The sequence below is a fragment of the Epargyreus clarus genome, unplaced genomic scaffold, assembly GCF_041222505.1.
Source record: "Epargyreus clarus isolate Ecla_fem2 unplaced genomic scaffold, WU_Ecla_fem_2.2 ptg000035l, whole genome shotgun sequence".
NCBI lineage: Eukaryota > Metazoa > Arthropoda > Insecta > Lepidoptera > Hesperiidae > Epargyreus > Epargyreus clarus.
In genome coordinates, this window is record NW_027332240.1 from 5,605,699 (window position 1) to 5,629,153 (window position 23,455).

At 36.2% G+C, this 23,455-nt stretch overlaps 1 protein-coding gene across 2 annotated transcripts in view; it reads left to right on the forward strand.

Moving 5' to 3' along the window:
* Window positions 1-203: 203 nt before the first annotated feature.
* Window positions 204-23,455, forward strand: part of LOC140756751 (uncharacterized) — a 47,814-nt gene continuing 24,562 nt past the window's right edge. Inside the window, exons 1-2 of one of the 2 annotated variants that reach the window (XM_073092296.1) lie at window positions 204-366; window positions 12,916-12,998. In XM_073092296.1, the coding sequence (XP_072948397.1) occupies window positions 12,941-12,998 (58 nt within the window). In that variant the 5' untranslated portion in view covers window positions 204-366; window positions 12,916-12,940. The remainder of the gene's footprint in view (window positions 367-12,915; window positions 12,999-23,455) is intronic. The other variant, XM_073092298.1, reaches the window with a different exon arrangement.

Here is a 23,455-nt window from a genome sequence, read left to right on the forward strand (position 1 = left end):
CGAGATGCGCTCTCTCCTTCTCCCCGGCCGCGTTCTCGACCAATCGGAGGCCATCTTCTGCTCCCCCGAGAGCAGAGCGACAGTGCGTACTCTCATCACAATCACAAGGAGACGACATCTCGCCGTGCGAGGTTGTCGTCCGCGAAGATGCGGTACACATCCAACGCGACCGAACGTTATTTTTAAACCCTACAGTAGTGCCTTAGAACATTTTTAGTGTTTAGAAAACTGTATCTGTGCTCAATTATAACCAAGTTACCGTGTTTTGTGAGAGACTGGGAGTACAGGAAGCTCCGGTGTGCGAAATTGGACTTTTTTGTTATAAATAAGGCACAGGCTGATAGCGCAAAAATCATCCACGATTGGGTAAGTTATTCCGATTAGATTACAATGCAAATTATCGTTTGGTACCGTCGACGGGTCGTGTTTTTAAGTGCTTGTGTACACTTGTTTATTATAATCGAGTAGGCTCCGCCAGGCGCGCCAGTTTGCTTTTCAAGTCTTTTGACCCTCAGTCCGTGAAAAAATTACGCGACATTTTAAAATACGTAATTCGAAAAGAAGTTTTGCTAAAATGAAGAATGTAGGGTTCTTGTGAAATAATTGAAATAAATCTGAAGCTTTTTAAGGAAAAGTTTAGAAAAAAATGTGTTTTCAAATTTTAAAAAATGACTAATATTTTTTTTTAAATTGTGAAGCTATTTATAAAGACTAATGTGTATTTCATAAACAGATAAATTATATATGAACTATAACTAAGATAATAATATATCTTTTACTATAGAAATAATTGTGTTAAAATCCCTTATAGTTTATATTAAATAAATAATAATAGTATTATTATAATATTTATCCTATCTCTACAAAAACATTCTGTCTCAATAGTTAACGTATTTTAACGTATTCAGTGTTTTATGTTATTTTAATGAAAAAAACGCTATATATTATAATTAGACGGCGGTCAAGTGTTTTTAGCATTAATCAATCTATTTTTAGAGGTATAATTAAATTGTAATGATTCCGTCGGCAATAGTTCACACCCTTGTATACCGTCGTACCAAAAATCAAAAACTCTCTTCTGTGTATTCTCAATTATACTAATTGTAAAGAATTATTCCAAAGTAAACAATGCGCAAACATGTCTTAAAATAATTACCTATTAAACTAAATTAAAATGTACTTTTTTCTTGCATTTATTCAAATTAAAATGTTTTGATAAATAGTCTATCATTTATCACAACTATTTCTGCAATGGTCTGTAAAAGACTAAACATTGTTATTTAAATCATATTTTTTTTAAGTATCTACCTCCTAAATTTTAATTTTCTTATACCCTTGTGTATATTATATTTGTCTTTAGGATATGTCTAAAATAAAAAAAAATAGATAAAAAATAATAATGTAACATGTTTCAAATTAATAATACACTAAATAACTATGTATACAGTGTAATAGCTGTATAAAAAGTAACTTAATAAGATTCTTATAAGATAAAATGCCATTTTTAATTTTATATAACTAAAAATATGGGTGTAATGGTGACAAGATAAATATGGCACTAATAAATTGATTTTATAATTATTGATAACAAGGAAGTTATTCGCAAATATAAATAATAAACATTAAATTGCTTTTATTATTGTAAATTTTACAAATATTTCAACTAGTCCAGTCTTAAAGTAATTTAAATTTGAATAAAATACCTTACAAACGAAATCCTGTTCATAAAAAAATATGAGATGAAAATGAACTCTCAATGTACCTACTAATATTACTGTCTAAGGTTTTCTATAAATATCTCCTTTTTTAGAAAGCTCTGAATAAGTCATTAAGCTTATTTCTACTTACACCTGCTACAATTAACTAATTATGATATTACAAGTATGATAATGATATTTAATAAAGCATCTTTAACTATGTACCATCATTATTCTGACCCATTAACTAATTTGTAAGAATAATCTAATCCTATTAGATTGGTACATTAAATGGGTACTACCTACCTACCTGTATTCGAATACCTTAATTTCTAATAAGGAAAAATGCTATTGGCGTGTTACAAATTTTTGCTTATTAGTTCCTTCATATTATGTACTTAGACTATAACAAAAAAGATGGCCGAATATAACGATATAATGCGACGGTACCACCGCCACATCATAGCACAATTTAGTCTGTCTACCCTTAAGATTAACTTTCTTTTGTCCTGCTTTCCACCTGGTAAGTAGACACTGTCTCTCTTGCACATCTGTAACCAATTCCATATAAAACAACTTTTACTTGAAGACGATCACAGATGCGTTACCATTCCCGAGGACTACAATGATCGCCCCATGTGGATGTCAACCTTACACCTTCCACTGAAGCTTCCGCGTCACCCTAGAAATGGGTGTGGCGGCGAAACTTCCCAGGTTGCACCTTTTTTTTATAATATAAGGGTATCAGACGAGCATGCAATCCACCTGATGGTAAGTGGCTACTGCCGCCCATGGACATCTGTAATCAACCCCAGATAGGATTAGATATTCCTACCTGAGGTCGGCCACAGATGCGCCGCTACCCCTGAGGACTAAGCTGGAACGCCTCGGAAAAGTCTGTCTCCCCTTTCTACCTTATAACAGCAGCGCCTAACACTGCTGTTATAAGGTAGAAATAGGTGTGGCGGTGGTGCCGCCGGAGTCGAACCACAAAGGGTTCTACCATCTTGAAAATATACCTTACCTTACCTTGAACCTTATAAGCTCTACTACCTTTTGTTACCTTTAACAGGCAATTTGACGATCCTATTGCTATTGGATTCAAGGAGAGCCATGGGATGCAGTGACCATAACCGTTAAGTGGACAAATACTACTTGAATCATGTGCAATTGAGAATTTTGATTATTTTAATATACTCGTAATAACGGTGCCTCATGATATGCGGTTTTACTTTTTTTACTGCCGATATTTCGACCCGAAGAATCGGGACAAATGTTTCAGTCACGATAATATTACTCGTAGTATAAAATCATAAAATACGTCTTTGTCTTAAATAGTTACGAGAATTAATCATGTATAATTGACAAATTAGTTCCGTTTAATATGTAATTAGTACTCACGACACGCAGTTTTAATTTCTTTATTCCCGAAATTTCGACCCGTAGAATCGAGACGAATGTTTCAATTCCGCGATAATATTAGTAAGATATCATACATTAGCTTTTTATTTTATTTAACTTAAAATATAGGTGTCCCAAACAGTTATGCATATATATAGTCGGGATACTATATATAAATGAATTGAAACATTGTAATATGTAACGAATACGATACGCGGTTTTTATATCTATACTAATATTATAAAGAGGAAAACTTTGTTTGATTGTAAAGAATAGGCTCAAAAACTACTGGACCGATTTTAAATATTCTTTCACCATTCGAAAGCTACATTATCCACGAGTAACATAGGCTATATTTTATATGAAATAGTCAGCTAGTAGGTAAATAATTATGAGAACTTATGGCCAGCGTTTGGAATAAACTGCAATACAGGTACGTGCTACCAATTACGACGCAACGTGATAAGGGATCAATCAAAATAGAATCAAACGTAATGAGATAAGAATCTTGTTTCATCTTATTGAGACATTAGTCTCGTAACAGTGATAGCTCTCAAGATTATAGCAGGTTGGTTGGTATCTAATCTTTGTTTTTATTTTATGGCAAGTACCTTTCACGTATTTTTATAGAAAATGATAGCCGCGGTTACTGCCTAGTTTTTCGGTATTTAAGCGGACTTTTGATGATTTTGAAATTATAACAAAACTCTGAGGATTGTAACGGTGTTTTAAAATCCTTAAATTCCATGTAGTTTCGAAGATTAGTTTATAAGATGTTGGGAGCCTTATAGGAATGGTAGAAATCTGAAAATTTAAACAATGGCACCATACGGCTCAAAGATTAGTATATAAGATGGTGAAACCCTGTTAAAAGTGGTCGCTAATTTTATTTTAGGTACTTTACCTACATATATCTAGTATATGAAGCTACCACCATAGTAAAGTAAGAGTTCCATTGCTACCACAGACGAACGGCAGTAACCGCTAATAAGATAGACCGCAAAAAGTTTTCTTTTTCAAATTCCATAAATACAAAAAATACATTCCATAGATTTTACGTTGACATTTTCTTTTTCAAATTCCATAAATACAAAAAATACATTCCATAGACTTTACGTTGACATTTTCTTTTTCAAATTCCATAAATACAAAAAATACATTCCATAGACTTGCGGACAAAAATAAAAACGGTCTTATTTATATATCTAAGCATACGAGCTCTACTAAAATCAATTATTTCAAAACGACACACACGTGTAGGTATTATTATTATGTACAGATAATAGAATTGACTGTAATGATCCGATAAGAATCCGCTTCATCTCAGATTGAGACATCGTATCTCGTAATTGCGATGCCTATCTCGAGTGGCTGATAGCTCTTGACGTAATGAGATCTACTATCTTGTCTTATATATCTTATATATAAAATAAAAAATAGGAAAAGTCTTGTTTGCTTAAGGCATTGCTTTTCTTAGTAAAGATCGGATAGTCATAGGTAGTACAAGGAGTTTAGTTGTCGGTATCGATGATTTTAATGTCAATTACGCTTACTTTTATCGACAATTTTAAATTTTTCTCCAAGTATTAGGTATAAAATGGCATCCCGGAGTTCTCCAACAAGCGCTGAGGACAGCCACCGGGGGGGTTTTAGTGCGGTAAATTCCCACGTAACCCGGCGTCGCTCCTACGTCGTCGGGTGGGTACCTTTTGAAGGTTTCCCCCTCGTAAACAAAAAAAGGTATAAAATGGCAGATATTTAAATTATTTTGATTATCGAAGTGCGAACATGTATTTTATAATAGTAGTACCTGAGAATCTTTTAAACACAGGTCTTATTTGATTGCTAAACATATGGGAATCATAACCATGTTAAATAAATTACCATAGGCCGCAGTGGCCAATTACAATCTAGTAAACTACAAACTCATTTATTACTTCAATGTTATAAAAAGTGTGTTTACTGCTAATTATCTTATATATAAAATTCTCGTGTCACAATGTTAGTTACCGTACTCCTCCGAAACGGCTTACCGATTTGCACCAAATTTTATACGCATATTCAGTAGGTCTGAGAATCGGCTACTATCTATTTTTCATACCCCTAAGTGATAAGGGTTGTTCACCCTTAACATTTTTTTTATTTATATGGCAATACTATGTTTGCCGGGTCAGCTAGTTTTTTATATATTTATAATCCAAAATTAAAATGACAATATTTTACATTATCAATAAGAATATAATCGCTGAAAGATGAACAGTATTTGTTGTTTCGCAAAATAATTAAAAATTACAGCATAATTAAGTTTTTTATAAGCATGATTATAGGTAATTATAAAGACGCTGCCAAATAACTTTTCTACGTAATAATTTTGCATAGTTTTACTATAAAATTATCTTAAAATGTTACATAAGTAAGCCTACTATTGAGCACAGATCACTCAATGCAGTCCGTCTGATGGTAAGTGGGTACTGCTGCTCGTGGACGATCTATAATCGATCCCAAATTGAAACGTCCTATTTCATATCAGCCACAGATGCATTACTTCCCTTGAGGGATATTACCACACCCAGCAAACGCGCAAAGCTGCTGTTATAACGACCCGCGTGGCGGTGCGGTCGCTATATCGGTCTAACGCGCAAAGGGTCCCGGGTTCGATCCCCGGCCAGACAGATATCTAAATGATGAATTTAGGTTTCTGTTTCTGGGTCTGGGTGTTTGTGTATTTGTCTATGTGTGTGTCCATGGCACCCACGACACGGAATCCTAGTGTGGGGCTGTGAGTGTAGAAAGCGTGTAGAAAGCGTTTATTGGCAGACAGTGGTGCCTCCATAGTCGAACCACAAAGGTTTCTACCAATTCTTTGTTCACTTTTAATCGTATTCTATTCTCCACGTTTGGCAAATGTGATTTCAATTTTTTTAGATGGATTTGTTAATAACATAAATAAAATTTCCAACCATAATTGGAATAATTATAGTAGGTCCTTAAGACACTTTTATTACAGAAAAATCACATTACGTTAGTAGGTACATTAGCGAGTTTTACGTAATTTTATGCAATGGTCGTTCTTATCGCTTCTGAGGTAAAACTTGGAATAAAGAAATAATTAGAATCGCATTATAGTAATATGCTGCTGATGATCGCCATTTTGGCTGATTTTTTATTCTGAAAAGTGGTTGACTTAGTATCTATGGTTTGACCGGAGAGATACCACTGATAAATAAAGAGGGTATCCTCGAGACCCGAATTTCCTGCCCACCGCCCTTATGTTGACATTGCCGCGATATACTCGTATGTGCGCCCGGGGGGTAAGACGTTCCAGTGTAGCTAGATACCACCACCCATTTCTAGCGCGAATTAGTTGTGTTTCTGTAGACGGGTGTGGAATGTGGATTCTGGCTGATTTACATCTGAGGTGACCTCCTTAATCAACAGTGGCAATGCATCTGTTACAGGTTTCGGGTAGAACCCCCGGTTTTATATGGAGTTGGTCACAAATGTCAGATTGCGGCTATGTCCTCTTACAATTAGGAGACTACTGTTACAGTCACATCACACTGTTTCGTGTATAGATTAAATTTCGTATTAATTATATAATTTACGTCACTTAAATACTTTTGAAATATTCAATCTTGCTTTGAGTTATTAAATTTCATCTGATTATTGCAATGTTTTTTTAAAGAAGTGTATCACATTTAGTGGATAAAGATATATTATTGTAAATATTAATGAGAATAGAAGAACATACCTATTGTGTTTTTTGGAAGTTTTGAGAGTTTTAATACTGAATAAATTTATAATAAAAAATCTAAATGAAATAGTAAGAAGTTACACCATACCACGATATCGGCGATCCGTGACAAAGTTGCCATAACATCTCTAGAGGCTGTTTACTGCAATCCTATGCTCGTGAGGAGATAATAATTTATATGATTCAAATAACTTTACACTACTTACTTATTTTACTACCTACCAACTGAAGACTTCTGAAGTTCATTCCCTACGTCATTCATTTAAATGTAAAAAAATATTGGAATTTAATATTTTACTAGTTTTTGCCCGCGGCTTCGCCTGCGTTTAAAAGAAAATTATATGACATACATACTACACTCAAAACTTGTCTTTAAACTACATAGATATACCTAACGTTCTGTGGTTCGACTCCGGCGGCTCTACGACCTCACCTATTTCTACCTTATAACAGCAGTGTTTAGCGCTGCTGTATTCTGGTTTAAAGGGTGTGGTAAGGGAGACATGCTTTTCCAAGGCGTTCCAGCTTAGTCCTCAGGGGTAGCGGCGCATCTGTAGCCGACATCAGATAGTAATCTTACCCTATCTGGGGTTCATTACAGATGTCCATGGGCGACAGTAGCCCCTTACCATCAGGTAGACTGCATGCTTGTCTGCTACTATATTATAAAAAAGAACAACATATGCGACAGGTACTTATTAGCACGTTTCACGATGTACAAATTTATTAATAAGTTATGTATTTGTAATAGCTCATTCGTCAGTGCCATCCGATCACGTTTACCGATAAGCCTGAAATCCTTGTGATAACTGGTGATAAATAAGAGTAATTGATTCTATGTAGGTATGTATTCGTAACTCTTAAAGGTGAGGTCTGTGACTACATCGTATTAGTCTGCGCATAATTGAAAAAAGTTTGAAAGAGTAGTGTTAAGCTACTGTGTTCTGGTTTGAAGGGTGTAAAGAAGTCATGCTTAAGCTACTGTGTTTCAGTTTGAAGGGTGTGGTAAATGAAACATAGTTTTTGAGTTGTTTCAAATTAGCGGCGCGTATGTGACCGAACTCTGGTAGAATTACAGATTTTGATTACAGTCCTTGAGCGGCAGTAACCACTAACCAGCAGGACTGCATGATCATCTGCTGCTTCTATATCATTAAAAAGTACCACCGCCACAATTATGTGTAACGTGAAGCTGTTATGTATTTCTTTGGCTTAAGGAGTAGTAACATACATGCTTCCGCTGTCCGCTTCAGGTGGATCATATTCTGTATGGTGCTGGTTACAGAGCTAATGGGCGGTGACCACTTACCATCAGGTTGACTGAAGCAAAACCTTAAAAGAACCTACACGCCTAAAAGTACTTTAAAATTTTTCTAAGGCTTGTAAAGTCTTCCAATACGCATTTGACTTCAGTAAAAGAGACACGTGTCCAGCAGTGGTATGGTATAGTCCGCGTAAAACTGCTAGTCCGCTCTGAATATAGAAGTGAATAGCGTTGTATGGCTATTGCTCGCAACAACTTCAGAGCGGACTAGGAGTTTGGCGCGAGCTATAACTGTTTTTTGTTACAAATTGTCATTTTATGTCGGGAAAAATTCAAAGTCAACGTTAGTTCAAAACTGCATTTTCCTCACAAAGAGAGCCGCTTATCGAAAGAGACAGATAAGTAATAAATATTGTATTACGATTCATACATGTTCTAAGTAAAGTGTAATTGTCGATCAAACGATGCCGCTTGGCGGCGTCCTTTGTCTTTTGTTGGACTTTTGCGGAAACTACTACCATCTGGAATTTGGTGACGTCATTTCTCTGGATTTTGATTCTGTAAGTGTTTTATATGCTGGAGCATGATGATGATGAAAAGTGGACCTTCGCCAATGGACATCTGTAACTAATTCTACAGAAGGTTCTAGTGGAAGCCGATCGTATATGACCCCACCACATTTTTCACAGACTCTAACTTTGCAAAATCCGGCGCGAAGGACCAACATGTTTACTTTAAACAATTTTAGCTTGAATTTCGTATAAAAACTTTTTGCCAGATGACTCTGTTATTTTATAAGCGACTTAAAAAAGGAGGTTCTGTGTTCGACCGCTATGTACCTATAGTCTGATTCATAATTAGGTGTCCGAAATGTAAACAAAGGTGTTGTCCTATCAATAAAATACGTTTCAAATGGTAGTTTCTTATTTTTGACAATATTAAATGAATACAACAATAATAAAATAATAATCTAAATAAATTAAGATCAATTCAAATTTTCTAATATTTATATTACCTCAATTTCGTTCCATACAGTAATAATAATAAAAAACAAGGTTTATGGTAGAAAATTAAAATGTAATAATGGTAACACAAACGGACCCCAAGACATTTTTTGTACCGTCATTTTTAAGTTTCGTAGCTGACGTTATACATTTTCGTGATTGTAATCGAACTCAAATGTATTATGGTTTTCATAGCCCGTATGTTAAATTGTGAATAATTGTAAAATATTCGATTTTTGTTGAGTTTGTTAAAGTTTTTGTTTCTTGTTAATTTTGACAGTGACATTTGTTTGTTTACATTTTGGACACCTAATTATGAATCAGACTATACCTATTTTTATTTTTATTTTATATGTCCGCTATTTTCTCTTATTTCTGAACCAATTTTATATAAACTATGTGTCAAATTAGATCTATGTAGAATACCTGATATCCTCTGGTAATTTATTGCCAAATGTAAAACGTAAGTAAAAGTAACACATAATAAATGAGTAATACACCTATAACAGGTGACATGAATAAATCCACATGTCGATGTACCTCGTATGACTGTCATAAACAAAGGTTTAGTGCGTATTGTATGCATAGTCGCTCAAGTTCTGCTTGACATTCCTAGCCGGGTGTCGTGTTCGGCTTTGCGAATAGATCCTACTATGGAGATGCACATAGTATTTTAGTAGTTACAACTGTTTTTTTAAGGTAGTGAAGGTAGAAACTTAGAACCCTCTGTGGTCCGTCTCCGGCGGCACCGCCACACCTCATCATCATCATCATCGTCAACCCATTATTGTCCCACTGTTGCGCACGGGTCTCCTCTCAGAATGAGAAGGATTAGGCCATAGTCCACCGCGCTGGCCAAGTGCGTATTGATAAACTAGTAGGCTATTTCTGCCATATCACCGCCACACCTATGTCAGCCTAATAGCAGCAGTGTTAAGCGCTGTTGTATTCTGGTTTGAAGAGTGTGGTAATGGTAATACTTCTCCGAGGCTGCAACCTAGTCCTCCGGAGTAGCGGCGCATCTGTGGCCTCAGGTTGGAATTTGGTTTTATCTGGGGTTGATTGTAGATGTCCATGGACGGCAGTAGCTACTTACCATCAGGTGGACTGCATGCTCGTCTGCTACTTCTATATATATTAGTTGGATCGACATTTGACTGAGCACTTAATAATCAATACATCGTTTTATCATACCTAAGGTTTAAGATTCGATTCTTGTTCAGAAGAATCTCTGCTTTAGGTCCATTATACTTATACATTACACTCACGACAAACAGAATCTTAATATAGATCATAAAACCATTGATTTACAAGTAGAGTTCGCGATACAATAAAGTAACCGATTTATAGACATTTCAACGTTATGTTAATACTATTACTGCTATAATATAATGAGTGATACTAAATAGGAATTTATTTGTTAACAATAGACATTATTCTAATAATAATCGTGTGTGTCCGTCTGTACGCATACCAGACGTAGGTTATTAGCACGCATTGTCTGAACCATAATGCGGTTAAGGGCGTTATACACTGGCTATCTTGGCTTATAAGCTTAAGCCTGAGATTGGCTAGTGTATAGCACGTACGCTGCATTTGGATCGGATAGTGCACAAGGTACCTTTTTATAATATTGCAGACGAGCATGCAGTCCACCTGGTACTAAGTGGCTACTGTCGTTCATGTACTATAATCAATTCCAGATAGAATTAGATATTCCTACCTGAGGTCGGTCACAGATGCGCCGCTCACCCTGAGGACTAAGCTGGAACGCTTCGGAAAAGTATGTCTCCCTTACAATACACTTCAAACCAGAACACAGCAGCGCTTAACACTGCTGTTATGAGGCAGAAATAGGTGTGATAGTAGTACCGGTATCGAACCACAAAGGGTTCTACCGCCTATTATATTTATTTTTAAAACCTTTAAAGTAAATATCGCTGAGGACGGTGCCTCCGAGATCGAACCACGACAGTTTCTGCCACTCTCAAAGCCACCCTGGTCCTAGTAGTTCCTCCGTAATATCACTTAATATCATCTGATATACGAGATACGAAATACACTAAATAGTCTGCTTGTATTTTGTACCTTTGTACCTATGTATGGATAAAAATATTCAATTTCTTTTCGTAAAATATTTTTTGCCTTAGGTTTTAAGTATTATGTTTATTTTAAGTGAAATTGCTCTGATAAATTCATGTTCTTTTACATTAGTAAATACTAAAAATAAATATTACACCAGAAAATATATGTACCTATATCACATAATCCGATCAATATTTCAAAGTACATTAATCTTTATCTTTTGAAATAACATTCGAATTAAGAATAACTGTTGTTGGTAGATAAGATTGGAGATAACAGGACAGTCCTAGATTTTCTTCCTTTGGTACACTCGTGTCTCGTTATTGGATTAAGCCGCTTACAAACGAAGCCGGACTGGTGTTTTTATCGGACCGTTAAAAAATTGATCAAATCTTCAATTTGTAAAACATTGAATATTCGCAGTAAATTTTGTATAAAAAAGAGTTTGCCGTAAGTGCATTATGACATATTATTATCCCTATATACCTTACCAGACCCAATTAATATAAAGTGCGCCCTTGTACAACGTAGGGCGATCATAGACCTTCAACATTATCCTTATTAATTAATAATTATATCCTGTACTAAATTTAGAAACTCCATATTTACATTCTTTATATCAATGTCATATTTAATTAACCACACACAGTGAAATAGAAAGCAATTTTAAATTTTCTTTTCGATGCGTCCGGCGGAGATCCGGCATGTCTATCTCACCGGATACCGTCTAGTGTGCAAACGCCTAACCAGATACGATATAGCCTCGTTCTTCGATTAACGCCGTAAGTGCCTTTACAGGAAGTGGGGCTGATAAGTGCAGGGTTTATGACTCACTTACGGTTCTTTGTTAGGTAGTGACGTATACGAAGCGACAGTCACTAGATCTAAGTGGATAGGAAGATACTAGATAGTTAAATATTAGGCTGACTACAGACTGAGATAACCTTAAAGGGAAGTACTGCCTAACATGCTAACATAACCTACTAATTGGGAAGTACCGCCTATTTCGCAATTGATAATATTGTCAAAATTATCGGTGGTGCAATAAACGTCAATTAAATACTGAATTAAAATAGAGCTTGATCAAAAATAGATTTCGCTGCTCGCTTTACAGCAACACAACCAGGTTTTCTCCATATTTTCAAAGGTTGTCTGGCAACCCTGCCTTAGAAATGAACTATGGTCTAAAGGCTAAAACCTTGTATTTTTAATACATACCCGGCAATGAGACAAGGGCTAACGTACTACATATTTTTTAGATTTGTACCTACTAACAGGATAAATGATACTGATATCATTTAGGGGAAAATGTGCGCCATAATATTTACGTTAATCTTTTTTATTTGACGTTGTTCATTAATCAGTATTAAATAGATATTACACGCACAAATTAACTGGCCCCTTTGTGATATCACCTACGCGAGATCTCCAGAAACTTCTCCCTGATATTAATAATCGATCTATCCATTGTTTTGTTTACCAAACATCGACTAACAATTTCTTCCTACAAGACATTTTGTTTTCATCTCTGGTATGCAAAAAGATCTACATTTAACAATTTATTTATACAACACATAGATCTGTGGTAGGCAATTATGTCATATTTCTTTGGTTTGGATTACATCAAAATTCATTTATTAAGCAAGGATAGATTGATTATTAATAACGGTCAATCGTACGTATAAGGTTAGTAATGTATGGACTGCACAGGCGCCGCGGTCGTTCGTCGCGGGTCATGCAGGGCGCTGCGAGCGTCCCCGCGCCCCCCGCGGCCGAGCCACCTGCTCCGAAACGTGAGTGCCATTTCTTTTTATATCTATGGGCAATCTAATGTTGTAATTATAGTAGTATAAGAATTAAGAGTCTTTAGTTTCTAAGGTAGTTTGTAAGAAATAAAAAAGGGGTAGTTAGTGCTATAAAAGGAAGTGATAGGTACCTACTAATTAAGCTTACAACATTTGACTAAATCAAGGTAAAAAAAATGTTAAAGCTAACAAACATTGCAAATTAAATTATAGTTTGAAAAAAGGTACGAGTAAATAGAATCCGGTGCATCTGCAGTTAGAACAGAGATCTAACTAAGAATCTTAGGATAGATTATGTCTAAGTACTACCTAAATCTATACAAAATAAATATAAAATAATTGAACGGCCAAATTACCAATACGCACTTGGCCAGCGCGGTGGACTATGGCCTAATCCTTCTCATTCTGAGAGGAGACCCGTGCCCAGCAGTGGGACAGTAATGGGTTGATGCTGATGATGATGATGATGATGATAATGATGATGAATTGAACGGCAACTTTCTTAGCAACAAATTAAAAAAAATGTACGACTTCTTACGCCATCTGCTGCGATATTCGAGAATAAACAACAACGAAAACTTCTAATAGTTTCCTTTAGTCTAACTTGACTCTGTGTAAGTTCTGCGCGCGCAACTCTCTCCTAAAAAAATCTTAACACGCCAAAAAAATTATTCCTTCAAAAATAAAACTAACTATAAACATCAAGGTAAAAAAAGTTAAAGTTTAGAAGGTGGTAGAACTCTTTGTGGTTCGACTCCGGCGGCACCACCGCCACACCTATTTCTGCCTAATAACAGCAGTGTTAGGCGCTGTTGTGTTCCGGTTTGAAGGGTGTGGTAAGGGAGTCAGATTTTTCCGAGGCGTTCCACCTCAGGGGTAGCGGCGCCTCTGTGGCCGACCTCAGGTAGGAATATCTTATCCTATCTGGTGTTGATTACAGATGTCCATGGGCGGCAGTAGCCACTTACCATCAGGTGGACTGCATGCTCGTCTGCTACTCCTATATTAAAAATAAAAAAAAGTATGTCCATCTTGAAACTACACCTTCGCTACGTAACCCCCGAAGCCGCATGACATAAGCGTGATGCAAGCCCAGACGTTCATTCAGTCCCTCGAGTTTCAAACCATTGATGAACAGGATGTGCATTCGACACGTAATACATTTGAGATTATATTGTTCGGCTGTTACTACCATGTGGTTTGGTGCGAAATCGGGACAGTGTCCACTTGGAATCAGGGCCTTGGATTCGACTACGATGGCACCACCTCCTATCTATGTCTATTTTAAATCTTACTTACAGACGATCGTACACTGCATTCAGACTAATATTCCCATGGAAATTTCTGGATAAAAAAGGTTGATTGCAAAATATTCTGGATTATAATAGATATATTATAGTGCTTGCAGTCTCACTTATACATGACTACATATGAGGCAATCATCTTATTCCTCAAAGTGGTAACGCTTCTGCGATAGGCTTCAGGTAAAATCTCTCCATACGGAGTCGTTTCCAGTTACCAGTGAGACATTACCATCAGACGGACTACATGCTCGTTTGCTACAAAATGTTATGAACAAAGACACCTCAACCTGATAATAAATAATTGTCTGAATATTACGAATACCTTATAATTAAAACATCCGGAATAATCCTTTAAAACCCAAATACATGGTGCCCTCATCCGGTCATCCCATCTCTGGCTCGTAACTTGAGCGGCAAAACGAGAATCATTGCCCGCACGCGCCGACACTGACACCTGTTTGTTCGAGATATTGCTTAACTGTTCGCATTATGATTTAATCTTATACCGCATTCTATTATCTGGAGGTAGGTGAATGATTTGCAAATGGACCTTTATGTCGTGCACATCAAGTACGTTTAGAAACACGTACCAAATTAATTAGGAAATCCGGCAAAATCTAATCCGTTGGTGCCCCATCCGGTCATCCCATTTAGGGGCTCGTAACTTGAGCGGCAAAACGAGAATCATTGCCCGCACGCGCCGACACTGACACCTGTTTGTTCGAAATATTGCTTAACTGTTCGTATTATGATGTAAACTTATACCGCATTCTATTATCTGCAGGTAGGTGAATTATTTGAAAATGGACCTTTATGTCGTGCACATGGAGTCCTTTTAAAAACGCCTACCGAATTAGTTAAGAAATCCGGCAAAATCTAATTCGATGGTGCCCCATCCGGTCATCCCATCTCGCTGCTCGTAACTTGAGCGGCAAAACGAGAATCATTGCCCGCACGCGCCGATACTGACACCTGTTTGTTCGAGATATTGCTTAACTGTTCGCATTATCATGTAATCTTATACTGCATTCTATTATCCGAAGGTAGGTGAATGATTAGCAAATGGACCTTTATGTCGTGCAAATCAAGTACATTTAGAAACACCTACCGAATTAGTTAAGAAATCCGGCAAAATCTAATTCGATGGTGCCCCATCCGGTCATCCCATCTCTGGCTCGTAACTTGAGCGGCAAAACGAGAATCATTGTCCGCACGCGCCGACACTGACACCTGTTTCTTCGAGATACGGCTTAACTGTTCGCTTAATTATATTTTGTAATCTTATACCGCATTCTATTATCTGGAAGTAGGTGAATGATTTGCAAATGGACCGTTTTGGCTTCTCTACATCGATGCAATACATACGATACAAAATAATCGATCAAATATAGTAATCTTGACTGCCGCAAAAGTTAGATAAAAAATTGCCCACAAGCTGCTGCCCTTAAACCCACTGATAGCAGGTCTACAATATTGTTGTAATGCTTTAGGTGTGGCAGTTTTCCGTAGTTCTCCAATGTCACTATAATGGGTAATGTTTTTAGACCGTATGTATGTATGTTTGTCACATAATTTGCTACGTCTTAAAGTAAGTACAATTGGCTTAACAAATTTTAACATATAGGGTGTCGTGGGATTCGTCTAATTGGAGGCCGTGACATACATACATATACCCTATATTTTAAAGCTGTCGGATTTTTTGTTTTTATAATATTCTCTAGTAGTTCTTACACTTTAAATAGAGCCAATATTTTCAAAGGTACATCTCAGACATACGTAAGATGTAAATGAATATACCCGTCCTTTTCCTTGCTGATAAGACCACTTTCAATAATTACGATTGCGACATTCGCATTTGCGCATATTAACATACTTCAGAATAATTTAAATGCTTTGCAAAGCAATTGAAATAATAAACGTACCTCAGAAATACTCAGCATGCCTATACCTAAGTGTTATAATAACTGTTTGTACATAAAAACTGGTATCTGTCTTATAAATAACGAGTTTATTAGGTGATAAGAGTGTCTGCGTGATAAGTTTTATACCTACTTATTTTACAGTAAAGAGATCAGTTATCTGGAGGCACGGCAGTGCCTCCGCCAAGTCGAGCCAAAGCCAAAAGAAGCGGCACGGCCGTACCATACTTTTCCCGAAGCAATTCGGCCCATTTTTGACCCCCTGTAACTTCGTTGCATATGAAGCTAGAAGCCTGAATTTTCAGGAGCCAAGCAAGCATTGTATAGACACGGTACATTTCAAATTTCATTCAATTTGAACCAGTAGTTTCAGAATTACAAGTAGTTAAAGTTCGTAATTTTGTCACTCACTCACTGACTGACTGACCGATCATCAAAAGTTTAAGGCACTTCCAGCAGACATAGAAGGTTGAAATTGAGAATACAATTAGTGTTTAGTATACAACTCATGGAAAAACTAAAATATTTTGCAATTTCTGTCCAGTTATCTAGATACACCAACTACATTAAATAACTTTGTATCCTATATAAGTTATATAGGATTACAAAGTTACATTTGCAGTTAATGAATCTGTGTTTCTGTCCGCGAAATGTACGAGTAGTAGGGGAGCCCATGATGTTAAATGGGTAGAAACTCGAGCGTCAATAGGACGTATACGATTGTGTAGATTACACGTTAGAGTGAAGAAAAGGTTATGTGATATTTTTTGATTCACCGTGAGAATAGTTTCTAGATGATTCGATAATATGTAAAAAGCAGAGTCAGACATACTCAAGGCGCGGCAGGTTAGTGATATAGTATATATCTCTGATGCCGGAAATATGTTTATCTGCTGGTTTGCATAGGGGGACAGCCATACGAGAGGTAAAAATGGAAAAAAAAGTAACCAGCACATTAGATTTTCAAAGGGGATATGAAGTTACCCCAGAGGAGTCTCCCATTCGAAAGACTGACGATTCGATTCGAAAGACTGTCAGTGACTCTTCGAAAATGCAAAAAAAAACGTTATCTTGACACACTCGAGGGCGTAAGATTATTATACAGGAAATTCCAGCTGATGTTTTACTTATCATAACCCTTCATCTGACGATTTAGTGGAGGGATTTTTTATACTGACGATTTGAAAAAAAAAATAGAATGAGAATATATAAAGAATAATGTATTTTCCATAAAATTTGCCTTTTCCTTTAGTTTGTTGTACACCATTACTTTCCAGGGATCCATGCTAATAAATGGCGCTATCAGATAGTGCATATTTTCTAGCATTATTTCCTTTGTATTAAAAAAATTACCGCACTCGAGTATGTCCAGGTATAGATTTTTTGCAACCTTATTACTCCCTAACGCCGCCCTCAAACCATCAGATTATAAATTTATTGTTTTCAGCATGTAATTAAGCTACTATAGATAATACGATTTTTTATTAATAGTCTGATGGACTTCCCTGGTTGAACCCCCCAAATGGATAGTTTAAGATACTCTATAGGATGTAAGGTATCTTCCATATCTTAATCTGCCGCGTTCGAGTCACTCTCGAAATCCCGTCTTGGGCTCCCCTACTATTATAGGCGACGTCAATTGTTTTTATTCTCGAGACAAAAGACGTTTTCAATTCCAACTTCAATTTAAATTCAATTCAAATAATGGGTGAAGTGCGAATCGAACTCGTACACTGAGGGTTCCGTACCACAAAAATATTTGTTTATTTTATTTTTATTTTTACTAATTGATGTTATAGCAGCCATATAATGCATTGTGAACATTTCAAATGGAAAACGCTAAAAAATAGCAGGTCCTTATATGTTTGTCTCTGTAGTTCCTGGACTAAAAAAGGGTTACGATATCCCGTGCCTGTCGTAAGAAGCGACTACAAGGGGGGTTCCGGAGTGGCAAGAGGGAGCTCGAACCGTCCGATAAGTGTCCCCGGGAAGGACGGCGGTATGTGTAGTCGCATACCGTCGTGAACACCGGATAGTTTAGGAGGAGCGAAAACTGTTCTTCCAGGGCAGAGCTCGATCGGGGCATCGCGCTTAAAGGACTTCTGTTACGTTCAGTCGGAGATCCCGGAGTTCTCCAACAAACGTTGAGGACGGCCACCGGAGGATTTTAGTGCGGCTAAAGTCCCACATAACCCGGCGTCACTCCCACGTCGTCAAGTACCTTTTGAAGATTTCCTCCTCATAAAGAAAAAGAAGGTCCTTGTATGGCAACTCTCCTTTATTTGAAAGTTTTTCTTTTTACTTTTAGTACTTATTGTTAAAGCGGCCACCATTATACATATTCCGTAAAAATTTTAAATTTCTATCTATAAAGGTTCCAGAAATAGAGCTCTATGTCAGACAGACAAACGAACAGCTTAGAAAAAGGGTTCCGTTTTTACCCTTTGGGTATGGAACCCTAAAAAGTTATATAATATCAAAAACATTCCGAATTTCTGACAAATGTCATGAGAAAAAAACTAGATGTTACGGCTAATGTGCCTAAATCAGTTAAAACGCAGATTAGCTTGTCCATTACCTAAAGTACAAAACGAGATTGTATCAATTTTCACCCCTTGACGTCGACCCGTGCATGCCATGATGCGTCGTCGTGTCATGAATTTACGACAAACATTGTATATTTTCACGAAACAATATCGCTTTGCGGCACGATGTCGCTATGTGTCACGATACGCCGTCGTGTCGTAAAAAGGCATGTGTTTTAGCCCTAAGAACAAGTCTGAAAAGATGTTCGAATTTTAACTACATAGTTAATCTGCATATTTTCTAGCTAATCTTAAGACTGCCTAGTTAATGTGTATGCAAACGTATTCTACAATCTAACGGTAACATACACAAAATACAATAACTGTCGTGAGGTAAAGCAACTGTCGCCGTATTATAAAATAATAATAAGTTTGTTTCCAAGGAAACAAGTGTTCAGGCAAATTTCGGCCTTATTGCGCTTAAATAAATGTCTGTACGAAAATAAGCTTACATATAAAAATTTGAATGTTCACAATGGAAAATCCCTAATAACTTGTAAACGGATTACCCTAATTACACAATTCCTATTGCCCTATCCGTTTTAGACCTAAACCTACCAAATGGCATTAAAGGCAAACCAATATCTACACAAACAAAAAATCATGTTTTCAACTTACGTAATATTAGGTACGTAATATTACAACGCAATATTACAAAAATTTAGTTAAGTTCGTTTCAAATGATTCGAAATGGGAAACTGTTATATAAATCGAGCTTAGATAGCCACTAGATGACATGTTCTTGCCATGATCACCAAAAATATCAGCTCCTAGTGGCTTGATAATTGATAGCTATAAAAAAACGAAAATCCACAGTTTAATGTTGAATTTAAACAACCGTCCATTACACAATTAGGGTAACTTTCTTTTGCTCCATTGCTTGTACAACAGTTACAAAAGCGTGTTAGAAGCGGACTGACAGTCGCACACGTATGCGCCCGAGTCCCCTCGAGATAACGAGTCGGTAAGCGAGGTCTATGTGTGCGTTGCTCGAGCCCACTTTGTATGAAGATTGACTTCTGTTAGCTTTTATTTTGTGGGCTTTCGAATGATTTAAAACATAAGGCCAAACAATTGTTAATATGCGAAATGTTTAAATTAATGAATGGCGGAAACTTAACTGCCAAAATATTATGAAAAAATTTGAATTTTCTTAAAAATGAGGCTTTTCCTTTACTTTGTCATTTATCAATACTTTCCAGAATTTGATCCTTATAAGCAACACTATGAGATAGTGGAATAATATAGAGGGCGTATTTTTTTTCAAAATGAACTCGTTCGATCCCCGGCTACGGAAAAAAATATTAAAAAAAACGAATGATGCAGTTTTAGTTTTTATTAAAATCGGCCTCGTAACTCCTTTCAGCATTTTTCGCTAATCGTTATTGTACTGTTTGTGTTTCACCTTATGTTAAAGTATCGGCTCACTCAGCAGTGCCCGCACGCACATCCATCTTACACCACAGCTTCCAGCAGAGTGAGGGGGGGACCATGCCCCGTTCACACCATACCATTGTTCACGGCGTGTACACATGAGACGACGGAACCTTCATATTACTTTTCATACACTACAGTTATAGATTCGGATTTGGCCCTGAAGGCTTATTTGAAAAATTCGGCGAGTTAAGTTTTAAAAAGTGAATAAAAATATGGTCTAGCTGAAAATATGTATTATTAATATACTTTGCGAATAATAATTTTAAAAATAACTACAGGTTGAATATTTTGAAGAGATGAAATTTTAAAGATAACTACAGAAGACAAATACAGACTAATAATTTAAGTATGAATTCGTTATCGGTGAGTAAACTTACTGAAAAAGGATTTACTGTTAATTTCCTGAAAAACGGTTGCACTATTAGTAAGTCTATGGATAATATCATCGCAACTGGCCACAACGTATATATATATATATATATATATATATTTTAAACAATTTGTCAAATCACCGATAAGTAATTTGACAATGTCAAATAAATATTGGCATAGAAAACTAGTCCGTACTAATCCGGAATATATGCAAATTTTAAAGAATATTGTGACCCGTCTTGATGATGTGAACATTATGACGGATATGTCGACTAAGAGTAAGATGTAAGAAATCATTTCCAAATCTCTGAACGGGAGCGAACGATATACTGGAGATCGGACATACGGGTTTATGTGGTCCCTTGGAAGCTACTTCATTCAACGGTTCATGGTACATGTTATTATTTATCAACGATATATACTCGAATGACACATGTTTATTTTCTCAAACATAAGAGTGAGACTTTATAAAATTTCAAAAAAAATAAGTTCGCGTTGAAAAGGCAATTAGCAAGTCGAACAAGTGTATGAGATGAGATGGTGGAACGAAGTTTTGTAATAGAGCTTACGATATTGTTTTGTCAACAAATGAAATTCTACATCAGAAGGCGATATGTAGTATATACCACCAAACAGAATGGTATGGTTGAAAGAGCTAACAGAACTATTATCGAAAAAGCGAGAAGTCTATTATAACTTTAAGCAAATTTGTGCAAGAGCGTTAAATATGTACTAAGATTTATATAAAAAACCGGATTCCTTACGAAGACAGTGAAAGACTGTGTGCCTCTACAAAAATGGTCTGGGAAACGAGTAGATGTTACCCATTTATGCTTATTTGGATGTGCAGCGCATAAAAAATATATAAAAACGCATTTATTTAAGGAAAATCATTGAAACTAATGGTCGGGGCTTCCTGGTAAGTAGTCAGAGACACTTGTGATAGGAATGCGTCGCTCTTCCACTGTTGGATTTCTTAATTAGGATTATACATAAAAGTATTGACATTGAATTACAAATATAGGATTAACATAAATATTACACCATATTGAGTACCGCATTGAACCGCATTGGAGGGTGCTACAATATCGCAACGTCTCCTATCAAGGAAGGTGTTATCAAAAGGTAGACCTTTATGGAATTTTAAAATTAGATTCACGATATATAATTTTCTAACAGATAATAAGTTACTGATAGCGTAGAGATATACGTATATAGCGTAGCGTATACTCTTATACCAAACAGAAAAGACGAAAGTTGGATGCAAAGTCATAACCAGTGATTTTTGTCGGATATTCATAAAAAGATATCGATTATTTAATACGAAGACATTCGAGGTGTTAAGTTTTTAAAATATGTTTTTCCTGAGGATAACGCGAGTAATTCCAGTTGTCAAAATAGTAACTTTTCGATTTAATTTATTGTCATGAAAAAGAGTCCATGACTGATTCTGGTGTTACAGGTGATATAGGTGTATGTGTGCCTGCGGTTACGGATACAAGTGATGTAAGTAATGTGACTAATACTATGACGGATGTAAGCGAGCCTGAGGTAATGGTACGTGAATCTGTTCATATAAGTAATGATAGTAATAGACGTTATCCTGTTAGAGAGAGGAAACAAACTGAATTTTACAACTTTTTTACATGTGATTTAATTTCAGAGAGTGGTCCTGTAACGGCCTGAGTGTAGGCCTGATCGTAATTTGTACTAAAAGAAAATCAAACTCGAGTTCTTGTTGAACCTCTGCGTGATAGCATGCTTATAGATGACTGAGTGATTATTTGAGACCAAAAACAATGTATTTTAAAATTAATGCAAGCGTTTGGTATGTCCGTTTGTAAGTCCATGTCAACTTCAATGGAGGTTGATTTGAAATAAACAAAAGGTAACTCAGATAGTAACAGTAATCTACCGTGTCAGAGTTTAGTGGGGAGATTCAACTATTTAGCCAGTTCCACGAAAGACTTATGTTTGGTAGTATTTATGTGGAGTTTCGTTATAGGCGGGTAATAAAGATAAAGGGGCGTATTGTAAGAACCTTTTTTAATATAAATTGTAATCTATATTACTGGTTGTGTATAAAATGATATTGTTCGGTGACTCAAGATTAAAATAGAAATAAATAAAAACGTGGTCTAGCGGAAAATATGTTTTATTAATATACTCTTCAAATAATAATTCTTACAATAACTACAAATATTACCTACAAAAAAGAAGGCTCATACTCGTAAGACAGTGAGGGGGCTTTAAAAAAATCTGTTGTTGACATTCAAGTAATATAAGGTCCCGGAAAGGAAAAAAAGTAGGCATACCTACAAAAAGGAATGAGATGCCATCAAAAACACTGCTTGTAAAAAAATCCAAGTCTCGCCATTCAGCTCTTCCACCGTAAAAAGTCGTGAGATCCATGGAATCCAAGTCCTTGGATTCATGTAGTCTGTACTTAAGAGACCTTCTGTCTTAAGGTATTATCTCACTATGTAACCTAACAACATCTCATGGGACCATATCAATATTAAAAATATTTTATGTTTCAAATAAATAGATTGGACTTGGCAATCGTAGTAATGTTACTCGTGTGCTGCGATATGATGCGATTAAAACACAATGTGAACTGTTTGTGGTATCACCGCTTCCAGCGGCACCACCGCTAGATCATTTTATGCGTCTTAAGCGCTGCTATGTTCTAGTTTCAAGAGTGCGGTAAGGAAGATATACCGAGGCGTTCCAGCTTAGTCAGCTTCCTCTATATTATAAAAAAAAACAATGTATATCACAAGTATATGTATATTAAATTAAATTAGTTTGTTTAGTACGATTGCCAA